Genomic DNA, 17,812 nt, shown 5'->3' on the forward strand with positions numbered 1-17,812 from the left:
AGCAATTACATCGGCCTTCTTGCCGAGTGCTGCCTGAAACATCGCGCTGCTTGTGCCACCTTCTACCAGAGGGCAGCAGCGACACCTCCGAAGTTACACAAGCACCCACCATCGTCGCTAACAAACCGGACGACCAAACAGTCCAGGCTCACACGGCGTTTTGAGCTGAACAGCTTCATGAGTGGAAGCTATCTCTGGCTGGCCGTCAGCCCAAGCCTCTCCCCACCGCCCTGCCCTCCATCCCCGCCAAACCCATCCCAACACTTTGAAACACGCTTTTTGGTTACTGACTCCATTTTAGACACAGTTGCATTTCTGGAAGGTTCAGAAAAAAGCTGCAGCAGGGTAAGGAAGGGGATGAAGGATTCGGCCCTTACCGTTTAAAGTAATAGCGTTCTCATTATGAAGATGCTCTTGCCCAGACAGCGCGTCGTAGAGATGTGGTGGGAAGGTGCTACCAGGAGTCATTCTCATCTGTCACCTGCAGGAAACATCTTGGATGGAGAGCTCAGAATAGGCTGGAACAAGGTGGGATGTCGCACCCAACAGTCAGCCCTGGTTTTCCAACACAGTCTCCTTCAAGTGTGACAAACCTAAACTCGCACGCACACACACACGTACATCTCTGGGGCTTCCTCAGCACTGCAAGGTCTAGAGAACTCCAGAACAGGTGGGACCAGAGGTCTTCTCAGCCAGCTCCTTCAGTACTACCTGTGGTCAAGCTATTCAGGCTGGGGATATATCCAATTCATCCACGCTTAGGTACAAACCGAGCATCCCTCTGGCCATCAGCAGCCTGCGAACAGCTTTGCTATCTTCATGCCATACATCCTCCCTCCATAGACGCACCTCTGTTCAGCTAGCACCAAAGACACAGATGTCTCCCAGATCATCACAAGTAGTTGTGCTTTTTATTGAATCCATTGAATGTGCAATTAAACCAGATATTTATTCATCAGTATAGTTCTGGACAAAGACACAGTAAAGTTTACATCATTTATTCTGAAATATAAGTTAACGTGTGCTGCTGTCACTAGGACTAGCAGAAGAAAGGAACAAATAAATTCACAAGATCATACACAAAATTAGAGGGAATAATAACCACTGGGACTCGCAATGTCATCACAATGCAACAGCACTGTCAAACGAAAAGAAACCTGAGTGGAGTGACTAAAATACCCCAACTCTGTGAGTACGCACTAAGGACTACAGTACCTTCACCTCTGGGCCTGAAAGAATGTGAAGCACCCTCTTTTCCCTGGGTTGGGTACAAGTTGCTAGCCCTTAGCAGCATGCCTGGTCAGGTTTAGGAAGCTACACTGAACTAAGATCTCATAAATGGCTTTGATTTCATGCCCCACCAAATTGAGGTATGTTCCGTGAACCTTATTAAACGTGTGGAGCCAAAGAACGAGAGGGGAGTAGCCTCATGCAGTCATTGTCGACAGCATCTCACTGACACGAGATGACTATTGGGGAAGGACCACATAGCAAAGTTTGGTACATTCCTTTATTTCAGTGCAAAAACATGGCGATACATCTCTCATGCATCTGCAGAGCTTGGCTTCCTCTCTGTTTAAGGAGGAATTTCAACCTTTGGTAACATGGCAGAAAAATGGGATATAATGAGGCTGGCTAATACCAAAGCTGCCATCTACATCACACTCATGAAGAGCTTTCAGGCTGGAATCAGCACCTCTAAAACTTCGTTGAATTAACAACAAGTTTTAACGTCTTAAATACTGGATTTGGAAGTTCCCTCTACTCTGATCAACATATTTCCCTGCCTTCTTCCAGTCCCTAATGCCATTAGCCAGTCCCTCTTCCTCAGGTGACAAAATACCTGAATGTAAGAGAAAGCAGGTATTAATTAGCATCTAGGCAGTTCTGGAGCTGCATTATTGTGGGCACTGTCTTTAGGCTATCAGCCTGGCTCAATATTCAGTGAGGCATTGGACGGCATAACAAGATACCGTTCATCAGATCAGGGTAAGACCGAGTAGTACTTTAATTTGCCTTCACCACAGACTGTCAGGTTTTACTCCTATCGTAGCAACTGGATGCTGGACACAAGTGAGCGTTAGCTTCAAGACTTACAGGACATTTCCCCCATGCTAAAATCAAATGAGAACGCAGCCTCGCCTGCACAGAGACAGAAGCACAGTGTTCTAGAAGACACTTCCACATGACATCAGTATATTAAAGACAAAGAATAAAGATACTGTATTGCACTAAACATGCAGATTTCACATTGGGTTCTTGGAAACAGGGGAGCATTTCACTTTGTCCAGTGTGTTGAACACAGAAGAGTAAAGATCCCAGTTTATATTCTCCAGGTTGGTCACTTTTCCAGCTGTTGATCTTGCACTTGGTCCACCTTCAGTCTAGGGAAGGAACTCTTGCAAAAGAAGCCAAATTCATCAAGAAAGCATGCACATGTATAAAAGCATCAAGCACACACTGGAACCCACTCACATGTAGCCAGGATAGATACTGTTGTGAGTTTCCCCAGCACAGGTACTGCCCTACATGTATTAGAAAGTCATTTTCTAGGAGATGCCACTGTCAAGACTGGGCTCAACTATTCCCTGTGACACCTACAGGGGAAAGAGTAGGACATCCTTCTCTCAGACAGGAGAAATACAAGAAACCAAAGTTCCAGATTTTAGATAAACAGCTGGATTTTAACTCTAGCAGAATCTCTTCTGATTTACTTCAGTTAAAGAAAGCTAAATTGCAGTACAATATCTCATAAAATTTTAAAGAGTCACAGGTAAATTAAGAAAAGCAGAGAGTCCAGGCATGCAGGTTCTCAAAGTCTTCAGGACCTCCCCCCTTCCCAAAACAACCAGCATATAGCTGTAAGGAGAACTGATCTGATAATACAGTCCTGTAAATACAGGAGGGGCCAACAATGAGATCAGATACACTACACTGCAGCTTCCCCTCAAAGAAATGCTTGCTCCTGAGCAGACAGGAGAGTTTTAAACAATCCTTTAAAATGAAACTACTTACGTTCCTTCTTCTTTCAGAAGAGCCAAGAATTTTTTCACCCGATACTCAGGATCCATCTAAACACGAAAAAAAACAGATCTCCATCAGCATGATGCAGTCTTCCAAGGAGCCCAAGAAGAAAATGAGGCCAAAGACAGCTGGAGGTACGTGTGTGTGTTTGCTCTGCCTGTGCCTTGGCCAGGCCAGAGATCAGCCTGCTCATCCAGAAGTCCTGCAAGCCAAGCAGTGCAGATACAGCACAGCACCAAGAGAAAAAAACGATTAGCACAGGCTTAGCGTGCTCCCATAGCTGGGAGATGAGCCAGACTGGAAACGTACACAAGGATTTCTATCAGGGACTTCTGTTTTCATGGCAATATGCACGCTAGCTTCACCCCACGCTGCCAATTCTAGTCTGGCTCTGGACAAGCCAGGTCCAGTTTGTGTCTGCTTCTATCTGCCCCTTTCCAGAGCTGGGGCAGCAGATTACAGAGTCAGGAGTAGAAGGGACTGAAGGTGTCCTCAATTTTTCCAAAATCTTCCTTACCCGTTACAGCTCCAGTAGCACAGCACCAGAGGAAAGAAGCTGCGCGTGGGGGATCAGCACACAAGGGAAAGCTGAATCGTAGCACAAGGCTTCCAGAACTTGCAGTACCAACTTCTGCTGCGGCTCCATCAACCAGGAACACCCCCTAAAGATCAGTCCTGCCTCTCCCCCACCACTGAGACAGAGACAACAGAGAAGTGGGGGCTTAGATGCCAGCTGGGGTTAAACCATGACACTGCTGGGCTCAAAAAGTTGTGTTCAGTGGCATGAAGTCCAACTGAGGACCAGTCACTAGCAGTACACCAGGCATCCGTATGGGAGCCAGTACCATTTAACCTCTTTATTAACAATCGGGATTTGGGGACAGAGCGCACCCTCAGCAAGTTTGTAAATGACACAGAATTGGGAGGTATGTTTTATGCACTTGATGCTGCTGCTGTCACTCAGAGACCCAGACCAAAACAAATCTCATGCAGTTCAACAAAGGGAAATGCAAAGTCTTCCACCTAGGCAAGAACAACTCCATGCACCAGTACAGGCTGGGGGACAACTGGCTGGAGAGTGACTTTGCAGAAAAGGACCTGAGGGCCCTGGAGGACAAGCTGAATGTGAACCAGCAATGGGCCCTTGCAACAAAGATGGCCAACAGCATCCTGGGCTTCATCAGGGGGAACGTTGCTACCAGATCAAGGGAGATTATTTTTCCCCTCTTCTCAGCGGCAACACCTGGAAGAAAGTGTCCAGTTTGAGGCTCCCCAGTACAAGAGAGACAGTGACATATCAGAGAGTCCAGCAAAGGGTCACACGGATGATTAAAGGTCTTAAGCATGTGTCATACAAAGAGAGGCTGTGAGAGGTAAGATTGGTTAGTGTGGAGTAGAGAAGACTTGGGACTGAGGAGGGAAGGGTGACTCTTAGCAATGTGTGTAATACCTGACGGGAGGGCAAAGAAGAGAGCCACCCTTCTGAGTGGTGCCCATTGACAGGGCAGGAGGTCACAGGTTCCATTCCATTGCAAGGGTCGTCACACACTGTTAGGGACTGCCCACGGATGTTATGGAATCTCCATCCTTGGAGGTAGTCAAGACCCAACTGGCTCTGAACAACCTGTTCTAGTTGATCATGCTTGGTCAGAGCAGAGGGTTGGACCAGACAAAGATTAAAAAAAAATGCTATGGGTGTAATTAGCAGAGTGTACCTGTTTAGCACCTTCCTGCTCTCCGTGACATTCACCCAAAGAGAAGGTGGTCATGAACAGTTTACCCTAGAGAACCACATATCACCTGCAGCTAGACAAAGTGCTCACTGCAAGTCCTGGACAGGAGGCTCAAAAGTGGCTGAAACCTTAAGTTACATGGACAGTCAAAGCAAGCCTGGGAACCAGAGCTGCCAAGGCCAAGCTCAAGCAAAAATAATTGCCAGTGCACTCTCTCAACAACCTTCAGGCAGCCTGTAAAAGAAAGGGATTTGAGGAAAGGGACAAAATACATTTGGTCTTTGACCATGAATAGAAAAGTACATCCGAGAGGGATTCCTGGCCTTCCCAGATAAGACACATGGCATTTTCGTAGATAGCAGCAGTAAAGATGCCTACTTCCGAAAGGACTTCTTCAGAAGAGTTACTCAAGTGTCAGCCCACCAAATTCTGAGATCTGACTTCTCATTTATGGTCCAAACTTACAGACCGATTCTCCATGTGAAAGGTCGAAGAGCTGGGCAAATGAAATGCCAAGAAGTGGACCTTGCTGGCAACAGTCTGAAACGCCAACTTCATCCATTCCTGCTGGAGCTGGAAAGGCCCGAGTCCCATCAAATGCTGATGTCAAACAGGGTGGTTGAGAAGCCTGTAAACATCTACACATACGCTTTCTAAAAGTCTGAATTGGATTAGATAATGTCCTGAGGTCCTTTCCAACAAGAATGATTCTATGATCTAAGATCTTGAGCAGTCTGCAAATCCAACAAAACAGTGAAAGGCAGCCCGACGGTTGGAGCAACAGCAACTCACTACTTAAAATACTTGCACTCCATACAGAATCACTGCTGCGGGCCAACGGCAAAATCCATACACGCATAGCTGATGTTCATGCTGCCAGGCACGCCAACACCAACAGCCTACGGCATGGAACAGTGGGTGAAGAATCAAGATGCTTTTTGCAGAGTCCACAAAACCAGGCAATTTAGTCAGTAAAGAAAGAATCCTTCACATCTCAGATTGACCCAAGGAACCATGAACACCGAAGTGGAGCAAGACATGACTTCTGGCCATTGGTGGAAAGCCCAAAGCTGCTGGAAAAGAAGGTCACACAGAACAGTCAAAGGGCCTGGCTTATTCTAAGATTACTTCCCTCACTGACTGACACAGGGAACAAGAATACTATCTACCTGCAAAGGAGATGGTCCTGTTACAAGGGCCTTGGTGAAACCTTAGGGAAGCGTGGAAGAGCATCGCAATCAGGAAATAACACACCAAAGGACCAGTCAGATAGTTCTTTTTAAAAAGCCAACATGATCCGAGATGGATAAATGCAAACAAACGTAGTTTCATTCCTAGAAAACCTGTACTAGTGCCACCAGATGAAATTCAGACTTGCTAATGCCAGGATTCTGCTCCCCAAATCCAAGATGCTGCCTCCCCACCACTTTTCACTCACACATAATAAAGTGGCCATGGTAAGACACTTTGTCCACAATCTGTACTGACAGTTTCTACACTCTTTGGGAGGAACAGCATTTATCTGCAGGTACAATATCTTGCCCAAAAGACTAAAGCAGGAAGCTGAAAGGCAACAAAGAGGCAAATTTGATCAAAAAGCGTATTAAAAAAATGCAGGCACAAAACCAGAAGTCACATCAGCCCTGAAAGGAGAAGTCTGTGTCAATACAGTGCAAAGAGGAAGCAGGTTCAGGACTCTTGAACCAACCCTCTAGTGCCCTATGAAAGGAGAAATGCTGCTGTCAAACTCGATGACAGAAGTTCTAGAACAGCGTGGAGACTGATGCTATGACACAGCTCAGACAGGTGGCAAGAAAATGATTGTTCCTTTCTAGGTAATGCAGTACCCTCAGGACACGCCTGGGAGCCCTGAGGAAAAAAGGCAGCTGAAAAGACTTCACTAATCTTCAGTTCAGAGAAGAGGAGATACTCTGCCAAGATGTGCACGCCCTTGGATAGTACCGTACTTCTGTAAACCTGTCATAAAATCCAAACTCTTAGTACGTCCAGACACAGCATTTAAAATAATATAGGCAATATTATATGATGACCTTTCAAAATAAGTTCCCATGTAAGTTAAAATACATTACAAACAGCTTAGATTACCTGAAGTTTTATTTATGCTAAGCAGAAGTTACCAAATCAGGAAATCCTGGAGGTGCAAAAAGGGCCTTTCTGGAAAGCTGCCTGGCTCATTCAGGTTCCTGCCCCAAGGAGGAGAGGCCTTGGGTTTTGGAGTGTTGCCAGCAATGTCCAAGAGCAAGACAGGCAGACAAAACAAGCAGAAGAAACCAGCCCCTAGCTGTGGAAAAAAGGCAGCTCATGTACCCAGCAGCACCCCAGGGTAGGGTCCCAGCACCAGGGCAGGGTGAAGCTAGCAGGGCACCGGTGGTCCGTGTACTGCAGCCAAGGATAACTAAACTTTTCTGGATTCATGTGGCAAATCATGAGTGTATCCATTCATCAAAGACTTCTTTTTGAACAAGAACATAACATCATTCCAGGACACTCAATGTATACAAGACAACCAAAGTATGCGACACTAAATACGAGTTCTCTGACATTAAAGAAGGCCAGAAATAGCAATAAACATAGTTTGAGGAAAATTAAGCTGCCAAAAAGCGTGGGTTTAAAAGGCTCACAAACAAGGTAACAAAGCAACCCAAGATACCAGGGCAATGCAGTGGTTCACGGTAGGCCAAGAACAGATTTTGATAGACTGGTTCAGCCTGAAACAAACTGAAAGTCATTTGAACAGCTTAAAAATACCCACATATAGCATATACTGGGTTTACTAGTGTAATAAAACAAAAAACGCAGATTCAGTAATGGCAGAGAAAGGAACAAGGTCATGTTTTTTGCAAAGAATTCATTCACCATGGGATCTAATCAGTTGAATTTTGAGAAATTTCATACATCGCTTGGAATTTTTAAGGGATTTTTAGATTCAAACCTCTTTCTAAAAAGCTATGGTCTAGCTCAGAGAAAAAGGGAACTAGCCTTAGACGTCTCATTTGGTGATATTCTGCTTTCCTGTAAAAGCTAGCCAAAACAGATATCACTGTGGTCTTTCAGTGCATTCAGAGATGAGTGTTCTCCTATTCTGTGAGAGCCTGTACTGCAGATCAGCAGACGGAGTCACGCAAACACCTCTAACCTTTTGGAACAATCTTCATATTTAGCTTCCATACACTATCGCCTATGCTATCACACAATTACCTGAATTGACCGTAATAACGTAAGTCACCTTGCTACCAACCATCCACGTACAGAAGCAATAGTGGCTTATCAATCACCTATCTCGGCAGTAGCAGCCCTTCATTGCACAGCTGTTCAATTTTTGTCAGAAATGACACAGGGTCGCAGCCCTGCCTGTCTTCTCCCAGCCTGACTGGTCATGGACTCATCTACAAAACGGTGGCCCGGTTTAAATAAATAAATAAATAAATAAAAGGCATAAGACCAGTTTGCCTGTCTGCACAGTCTAGGGCAGCATGAAGACTTCCCACCTACAGCATCGCAGGTGTGCAGCCACAGGCCAATGCTGTGAACAGGGCCAGGGTCAGCATTTCCACCCACGCTCCCCATTCAGAGCTGTCCGTAATTTACATAACCTTCACCCTTCAGGTTAGAAAAGAACACCACAAAGCAGCAAAAGAAAATATCCCGTGCCAGAAGGAGGAATCCATTGTCAAGGCTAAGTGAAATGGACTGCACCAGAGCCAGGCAGTCCCTGGAGGCCTGCACCCCTTGAACACACTTAATACATGTGAGCTATGACTTACTGACTTGCCTGTAGGTATGGAATTAAAAGCCAAGGAAGAAGAGGAAAAAGTAATCTAGATAAATGACTTTATTCCCTGAGGTGACATCCAGTCAGAGCACATCCTTAGTGCTGTGCAAGTTTTAACAGAATTGTGAATAGTGAACAGAGGGATACATGACTTATATGCTGCTAAACTACATGCCTCTTAGCTTATGCTCAGCCTCTCCTAGGAAGATCTAAGGACAGTTCACTCAGCTGCACTAAATCCATTTGATGTGAAAAGAGAGGGTGCGCGAGGGGGGGAAGGACTCAGAAGGGCGCTGAAATGTCAGCCGTGGAGGATTAGGGCTGCATGCTACACCCTCTCATTTTTAGCATGCATATACTGTCGAGCACAAGCTTGATGGCTGGCTTGCAGGCATAGATGATCGGTGCGGGGGAGGGTTAAGAGCTACATATTTCTACCCTCTGCAATTATTTTCTTTAAAGTGCTGAAAGTGGAAAATAAAGAGAAGAGCAGCTGAACAGCCTGACAGATTTATTTTCTTCAGGGAAAGAGCACATACACCTGCACAGGCACCTTCTTCTTTTAAAAAAAATTAAAAAAAATCCTAAGTGATTGCTATCTGCAATCTTAACATGCTGGGTGTAGAGACGAAATTTCATGAAAGGTAAGTTAATCCAATCCCTCCAGTTGCCAGATGCTCGTCTCTGAAGTGCAGCTCTAAACAGCCTGTAGGCACTGTGGCTTTTAAAGATCTCTGTGGACCAAGACCTGGTAACATCTTTGTTCGGAAAATGTCTTCTCACTGTCGCTCTCTTCTCAGTTAAACCGATTCAAAGGCTCCTACCACACAACTAAAGTAGCAGGTTTCAGACAATTAGGAACCTCTAAGACCACTTTATTTACCCTACCCTTCCTGAACCAGAAACATACTCACTTGTAATGACATTTCTATCAGCATCAGCAGCTTCTTGATACCAATCCAGACAGACTTCCCTTTGACATTCTGTGCAATAGTGCTGCGTTCCTTGTCTTTGAAGTTACCCAGGAGCTGGGGGGTGGGGAAATGAAAAAAAAAAAAGCCATAAAAAAATCAACAACAGGACACTGTCAGGAGGAATAATGCTACCTAACTCAGGAAATAAGGAACGAGAAGCTAGGAAGCATCTTCTAACTTAGAAAGAAAATGTGTTGCAATATATCTAGACAAAGCAAAACACTTTGATTCTTCTGTTCCATAATGGTTCTTCTTGCAGTGTCTCTAATCAAATAGTTTGCAATTCTCTTTTATAATGCATTCCAGGTTTCCTCCAGATTAGAGTCTAGAAGGTCCACAGTGGCTCAAGCCACAGAAAGTTTTCAAAACTGCTGCAAGAGTGCCTGTGTCTTTCAGGCTTTAGTGATATTATCATTGTGGCAGCTTTGCAAGTTTGCACAAAAGATTCGCCTGTTAAGTTTATTTTAACAGCCTTCAATACTCACTACAATTTCCACTATGGCATAGAATAAGAAGCCAGTAAGGGCATGAATTCATGAAGAACTTATAATCTCTTCAGCACCAAACACCTTAATTCGCTGTTGTTCCAATTCATGAGAGCTGGGCACCCTCCAGGCACATTCAGTTTAAGTGTGCCAATTATATTCATTACCCACTTCCATGCCCTTGGAATCTTTCCGTCAACGCCACAGACTCTTTCCCCAGACCTAGAGTTCTCTCATTTTGCCTTCATTTACTGTATGAAAAAGTAATTCAGTTAAGTGGGACACTGTTCCCAAATGCAAGGCTACTGCAAAACCCCTCATTTCCAGCAATTTTTGAGCTGGTTTGTCATCCTTGACCTTTTTCTCACCTCCAAAGCCTCCATCAGCTGCTCCCCTGTTGCAATGTTGGGCACATGAATTGTAGTGCTGAAAGCATTCAGCATTTCCATTTCCTGCAGGACATCTTTGCGACTGGTGGTTCCAATAATTAGAAGCTTGCGACCCTGTCCACACAATGGAATAAGTGTCAAGAAAAGCAAGAGAAGAACCAGCCTTGGGAAGTTTCACAAATGAAAAATGGCCATGTAAAAATACCTCTTAAAAAAAATAATATTAAATCTGTCATTAATTGGAGTAGTCAACATCAACCATAGAAGACTAGGATCACATTTCAGAAGTCAGAGTAATGCCACCAAGGGGGTTCAAAAATTATGGTCCACAGAAGACCCACCCACACTCTCCTACCTTCCCTTCCCTTCTAAATTCATCATTATAAATAACTGAATCCTCATTAAATTTAAAAGCATGCACAAACCCCCATTCCCAAAAGCTGAATTACAGATGACTTCGCAGGGGAACAGCCTGTCTTTAGAAATCCTGTGGGTACAGTGAATTCTCTGCCACCGTACAGACAGTTCCAGTGGTTTTACAGCTCACGCTTTAACACTGGAGGTTGCCCTAAGTTCGTAAGACTTCCCACTGCCAGTGTGGTTGTATAAAAGAATAGCACCATGTCTGGCAGCCTCCAAGTTCAAACCGACAGTGCACACACCAATTCCAAGTTGGCCTGAGCAATAACAGGGTTTATAAATAATAGAGAAATGAATGGAAAACACCAGCTGCCAATAAAAATAAACTTGTTAGTTCTTCTTGCAAATGCCATTTCAACGCTATTTGCATTTCACTATGCAGTGTTCAGACACTGATAAACGTCGGCTGATGGAAGGAGCTGTTGGGATTATCAGCTGTGATCAGTCCCTTTTCCAACCCAGTACACAAGGAGCCCATGGGCTGAGGAGAGGCCTGGCCGGCCGAGTACTCTCCTCATTCGCTGTTCAGAAGTTTACTCTTTGTCTCTGCGCATCAGCTCAAGTCCTATATTTCAACCTCGTAACAAACACTGTTCATCATCATAAAAAACCCAATCCAAACAAAAAAAAAAAACCCTAAAAACTATTCTCACAGAGCAGCCAGAATTAATTTCGTAAGTGTTTTGCATTCCTTTGACAAAGGATGAAAACATAATTAAACTTAATACATCTTTGAGGAAGATGATGCATCTTTGCAGCATTTGTTTGTTTTTCCCTGAGTGCCATTGTATTCACTTGACTTTTTGTGTTTGAACAGATTACACTCCTGCTTTGGGTGACGGACAATAAGAAAGCATCAGAACTGGTAACGAACTCAAGTGCTCACTTCAAGTTTGTTTTTAGCCTAAGACAGCACAAGGAAGTAATGCCTGGCAGGTTGAAACCAGAGCATGCCCCAGGTCACGAGCTTCACACAAAGGCTTTGTCAGGGAAACACTGTGCTAACCCTTCTGTGTATTAATCACTGTCTGCATCTCAGGAGGCACCACACTCACCAGCTCAGTCCCTGCTTTAGAGGGGGAAATCTTCAGAAAACTACTAGGCAATTTAATGGGGAAAAGCAGCCAATTCCTCAACTGACAACAGAAATGCCAGGTTTAAAACTGCGGTGGGAGTAGGGGATGCTTTATTACTAGACAAAACTGACCTGCTGGCAGCACAGAGCAAACAGAAAGAGGTCTGAGTGTCTAAAAATGTCTGTAGGTAGCCTTGAGAAGGGCATACAACATCCACAGTAAGCATAAATACAACTATCCTGTAGGCTGCTGCTTCCACGATGCTCTGCATGCCCACAGCTTTACAATCACACATTTTTTTCCTTTTTGGTGGTCATTGTGTGGGAAGGCCAGGAAAATATTGTATCATTTTAAAACTCTAAGCCAAATCTGAGCAATTCAGTAAGATCTTGCATGCAAAGATGAAAAAAAAGAACGAACTCAGTGGAGAGTAAGTGAATGGCATTTGATCCTCACTCTCACAAGGAAATCAGAAAGCCCCATCAGGTGCTCGTTTTCAGCTAAAGCACTTCATAGACCAAGAAAAATAAATTATGTTTAGCAACAGAAAAGCTTTTTTGCCCACACGAAGACAGAATTTCAGCGGTCTTCATCTTTGGAAAGGGCTAGTAAAACAGACTTTAAACACAGGCTTGGAAGCTGTGTGAAATGAGTCCCCCAAGAACACTTGGACAATTACCTGCTCATGAACCACCCAAGTGTGGTACAAACACCTCTGACATTTGCTCTGAAGTTGCCACCCAAGGACAAGGTTAAAAAGTGCCTTCAACTTGCTAAGATATACTTGGGATAGCAGCAGATGCGATGGCAGAACTGACGCATGCTTAAAATCTTGAGAATGCAAACACAGGGATTATCAGCAGATTTGATTGAGAAAATTTCACCTCTATTCTAATTGACTTTGCTTTTATGGCTGCTCTGTATTTCCTGAACACGCTATCCTCAGTGAGTTTTTCTTCAATTCATTAATAATGTATAATATCAGATATATCAGCATAAGTTTTACTGAGTTGCATCATAAGCTCTGTAAGAGAATTTCTGCTACCTTATTCAAAAAATTGTAACAAGTCATATGCATGCTGTTAGGCACCTTCAAACAGTTTTCTCGTTATACAGGTAAGGTACTAGGGTGCAAAGGAAGCCAAAGACAGACTCTTGAATAGAACCAAGACCTCCAAAACATGCACCAGCCCGCTCTTTCAAGCACAAATCCATACAATGATATACCAACAAGACCAATATGCTTTATAAGCAATAGCAATTGTTTATTACTGTATGTAACTCTCAAAATCCGGAACAGCTGAGGTTAAGGGATTGTGTTAATAAGAATTTCCCATGAACTATGAGCATTTTAGGAGGAAAAGAACCACCAAACCTGCTCAACTGCAGCCAGCAAGGCAGTATCTGTTCCCAAAATACAGCTAAAAGCATGTGCACAGTGCCTGGCACAGCAGATAAGACATCAATCAAGGGAATGACAACTGGAAGATTAACTGCTTGAAGGATGCTACCTGAGCAATTCTACAATGATGAAGTCCACACTTGACTATAATAAAAATAAGAGTCTAGTTTGGGGTTTCATCAGAGACTAAAAGGTCTCACCAGGAAAGGATGTAAGCAGCACAGAAATGTAGGTAGTTAGGTGAATTTTATCTCCTGTAACTTCAGGTGTCCACAAATGACCTCACTCTCTGCATTTCCTTCTTCGTTAATGGAGCCCAGATGACATGTACCTCCTCCAAGAAAAGCTGCCTACACTCTGGACTCATACAGCAAACTATTTCCTAAACAACTGCTTCAGTCATAGAAAACCAAACCACTGACAGCCACATTTAGTCAGATGAATCCCAAACTTGCTGTAAATCAGGCCAGCGGACAATTACTACACACACAAAAATGACTAAATGACTTATTACCATTTAGGAAAGCCACTGGAATTGGTCATTGTGGAAAGTTCTGTAAAAACACCAGCTCAGTGCTAAACCTTACTCAAAACGCAAACACTCAGACATTTTTAGAATGGAGAAGAAAAAAAAAAAAAAAAAAAAAAAAAAAAGAGTAAAACAAAAGGGATTATTCTACCATATGAATCCGTGGTGCTCTTTAAGACAATATCTAATCCTAGCCATTTCAAATAGCTGAAATTGTATTTGCAACGGGGATGGTAAAAAAAAGGGAATAAACTTCTCTAAATAGATTCTTGGTTAATTGATGGGGGGTAAACAAAGTAAACATCATAGACGGTGCAGAAGAGATGAGGGGGAAAACTGCTGTTTCTTAAAATAAAAACTAGGGAGCACTAAATGTAAGTATCAAGCATCAGTTTTAAACCGAACCAAAGGATGTTTGCTTTCATCATACAGTTCACTTGAACTCAAGGAAGCACAATACCAAGGATGGCAAAAGCTTAACAAGGTTCAAAAGCAATAGGACAAGTTAATGGATGACAGATCCATCAGCAATTTTTAGATATTTCAGTTAGGACCCATGCTCAGGACTCCAAACCACAGACAACTGAATGTTTGAAAACTCCTCAGAATAGATAGCTATTCTGCAAAGCAGTGCTTAAAATTTTTTTTTAAGAGTTCCACCCAAAACATAACCAATTTTTTTCCCTGCTTTCTTCAAAAGAAGCTATGCACTCCAACTTGCTACCTTTAAACTTGGCTCACTAGAAAACCAGTTACCTTAATACAAGCATAATCTCTGCTGTATCAATTACTAAAAGAAGTGTCAGGAGTCCCTTGTACTTTTCAAAGTTTCAGGCAACTTGCTTAGCAAACAAGTGGAAAACCTACAAGTCAGAAAAGTTTTGCCCCAGGCATTACCACAAAAGCATGAAAAGCCATCAAGCCAAATGGAAAAAGCTGTCCTCATCCAACTGCTCTGCAGTCACAACACATCAATGGATTTATTCTTGCTGTTGTGAGATGTACTGCTGAAGTGCCCTTATTTTCAGAAATATTCACATTTTTGATCCTTCATTCCTAGAGCAGCCATTGCAAAAGCTACATGCCATGTGTTCAGCCCACAGAAGATCAGGATTCAAGCTGAACTTCATAAATATAACTTCAAAATCAGGCATAACAAGAGAGTAACTACCAAGGAGGAACTTGGCTTTTCAACAGCTTAAGATCATTTGGTGTCAGACTCATTAAGAGGGCAGTTCTAGGCTGACTTTTTCCATCAACAGATTAGAAACAGGCACCTCTCAAGTCTGGATTCATTCTGCCCAGCTTTAGGCAATAAGTGTCCCAGTTCGAAGCCCAAGATCCCTCTGCACTGACAGGGGGATACCCAGCAGAGAGGTGCGTGTTTTGCCCCACTGCCCTCTAGAAGCAGGATAACCCCAGATTTCGCCTCTCTCCTACAGGGGTTTTACCTGAATAAAGCATGTAATCCTACAGAGAACTATGGGACCCAGAGATCAAAAGAGTAGTTTCAAACACCACGTTTTCAAGCATTATGAGATTGATTCTTCTAACACAGTATCCATTTCCTAATGGGCACCATATTATCGCACTGACTACCAAAGAGAAAGTAGAACATAAAAGAATTACATAGACAAGCAAATGGAGTCTCTACACATCAGTGGAGTCTCAAATTACAGAATTTTAGCAAATCTAGCCAGCCCTAGGCAAGGGGAGTTGAGAGGAACTTGAATTATGCTATAACCAAGTATTGGTGGATGTTGAAGTGACTCTGTTGGTCACCCACTAGCTGTTCACTCAACTCTGGACCCCTGTAAATTTTTATGCATGTGTTTTGGGGTATCAACAAATCTTAACATGTTATGGGAGAAAACACAGTTCCCCAGGTTTACAAGCACAAAGGTAACGTCACTCTTGATTGGAGTTGCTTCCAATTCACACCAAGTGACATGGAATCAGGAATGCATCTGGGATTATATCAAACAAGGAGATTATTCCCCCCTTTTCCCCCGTCAACTTTCATAAATCGGCAAAAGCCTCCAGTGTCCCAGAGAAGGAAAGGGGCTGGGGGCCTCTGGGAGCAGTGGAAGGGCATCCACAAGAGTGGTCGAGAGCATCTCGCTAAGCCAGACATTTCATAACACTGCACAAATTGTACGTCCAGCTTAGCGCGGGGATGCTGCAATGGTCTTTCACCCTTTGAGCCAATTGTTAGCTTTTCACAGGAACCAGCAGGGAAGCACATGTGAAACCTCTGTGGGGCTGGTGAGTGTCTCCATGCCTTGTGTGACTCTGCATGTAGATGAAGCAGCTTCGGCTTTCGGAGCTGCTGCTGCTTAGTTCTCAGAGAAGTCCTTTTCTCCCGCTTGGCTCCCTGCTGCGACAGTCCTTTTCAGTCTTTCTATCCCCCCCCAGTCTCTTCTGCTGCACAACACAGGGTAACTTGATTGAAATAAAGACCCAAGAGAACATGGTTTATTTTCTTCTCTTCAATCCATTTTAGAAAAGATTTTTAATTGGTTTAAAAAAAGATGCTAAACAAAATGCAATGTTTTTCAGTCATCTTGAACTAGGAGTAACAGATACCACTATTTAAGCATTGCTGAGTGGAACTAGCAAGCATGAGCTGTGACCAGGAATTTAAAGCAAACTCAGAGATGTTTCTTGTTTTCTTTAAAGTCTTAACATGTTTACTCTCAAAACTTCTGCAAAGTACAAACAAGCCAGAAAATCCAGAAAACCAGAAGCTTCCAGTATTTGCCCTTCCCACACCAAATCAAAACAATATAGCCTCAATAGGAAGAGAGGAGTCTGGGAGGCAGCTTTCATAAACCAATTCAACAGAGACATATACCTCAATGTATAATAAGATTTCATCCCAGAAATGCTCCTCTTGCACACACAGCCTACAGTAATTGTAGGAAGCTGCTTGCACATTAAGTATACTCTGAAAGTGATGTGACAACACCACGTGAATACATAATCTGGGCCACAAAGATGGGAGCAGCAGAGCTGTGCTGCTGAAACGTGTCCTCTGCTTCCCACTCACTCCTTGCTTACAGTTTCAAATGCTTCGTGCGTTCCTGGTTCTAAGCTTTTCAAATCAACTCTGTATTTCAAGACCCTCTGACTAGAGAAATGGTAAAGCACTTACATGATAGCAATGGAGAACAGGTAGTGCCTGCACAGCATCCTGCCAATGATTTCTCTCAGCACAGGGACATGCCCAGACACTCCATATCCCAGGACACTCCATTTTTACAAGGAATGAACCTAAATCATGATCCCAATCCTACAGAAATTCATGTTGGTTTGACCTCATGGAGCAGGTTAGAACCACTGATGCTACTCATGTACATTTAAAGCACATACCCGCATCTCAAATTACAAGAAAACCCCTGAAACCAGCCATTACTTCCAAATAAATTGCTCCCCAAGGAAGCCAGTCATCTCAGAGGGAACTTGGAAAGGCACTGATTAACCAGCAGTATTATCTCCCTCATGGGTTTCTCACTTGAGTTTAAAACCCAAGAGTCTCCATGCCCAAATTCAATCTTTTTCACAGTAGACATTCACAGCAGAAAAGGCCTCCTCCTGCATGACTCTCCATCTTATGCACTGTCTTGGTTTATTTAATGGAAAAAAAACAAACCCCACATGCTGTGACTATCACAGGGCACTCACAAGAAACACACACTAGGAAGAACTCCATCATCAGAACTGCCAAACTAGGTCAGCCAAAAGGGTCCCATCCAACCCAATGTCCTAATTTCTACAGTAGCCAACCAACAGTGGACACTTAGGGGAAAAAAAAGAAAGAAAACTACAACACATCATCAATCAAACAGTGACATTTCCTCAGAAAACTCTCTTTCTACCCTCCAACAATTTATGGCTTAAGTCACCATAATATTGGCTGTCAACCCAAAGTCTTCCAGCCTCAAGGGCATTTCAAACATTGCAAAGCACAAATCTCTAGCAACGTGC

The 17,812-nt window shown here is 43.5% G+C and overlaps 1 protein-coding gene across 5 annotated transcripts in view; it reads right to left on the reverse strand.

The window, feature by feature from the left end:
* Nucleotides 1-889: 889 nt before the first annotated feature.
* Nucleotides 890-17,812, reverse strand: part of NSF (N-ethylmaleimide sensitive factor, vesicle fusing ATPase) — a 75,206-nt gene continuing 58,283 nt past the window's right edge. For 4 of the 5 annotated variants that reach the window (XM_037411127.1, XM_037411129.1, XM_037411128.1 and 1 more), the window contains exons 18-21: nt 10,378-10,512; nt 9,465-9,578; nt 3,016-3,071; nt 890-2,398 (exon numbers count right to left, since the gene is read on the reverse strand). In XM_037411127.1, coding sequence (XP_037267024.1) covers nt 2,380-2,398; nt 3,016-3,071; nt 9,465-9,578; nt 10,378-10,512 — 324 coding nt within the window. In that variant the 3' untranslated portion in view covers nt 890-2,379. Of the gene's footprint in view, nt 2,598-3,015; nt 3,072-9,464; nt 9,579-10,377; nt 10,513-17,812 lie in introns of all 5 variants that reach the window. The other variant, XM_037411126.1, reaches the window with a different exon arrangement.

The sequence above is a fragment of the Falco rusticolus genome, chromosome 18, assembly GCF_015220075.1.
Source record: "Falco rusticolus isolate bFalRus1 chromosome 18, bFalRus1.pri, whole genome shotgun sequence".
Classification (NCBI taxonomy): domain Eukaryota; kingdom Metazoa; phylum Chordata; class Aves; order Falconiformes; family Falconidae; genus Falco; species Falco rusticolus.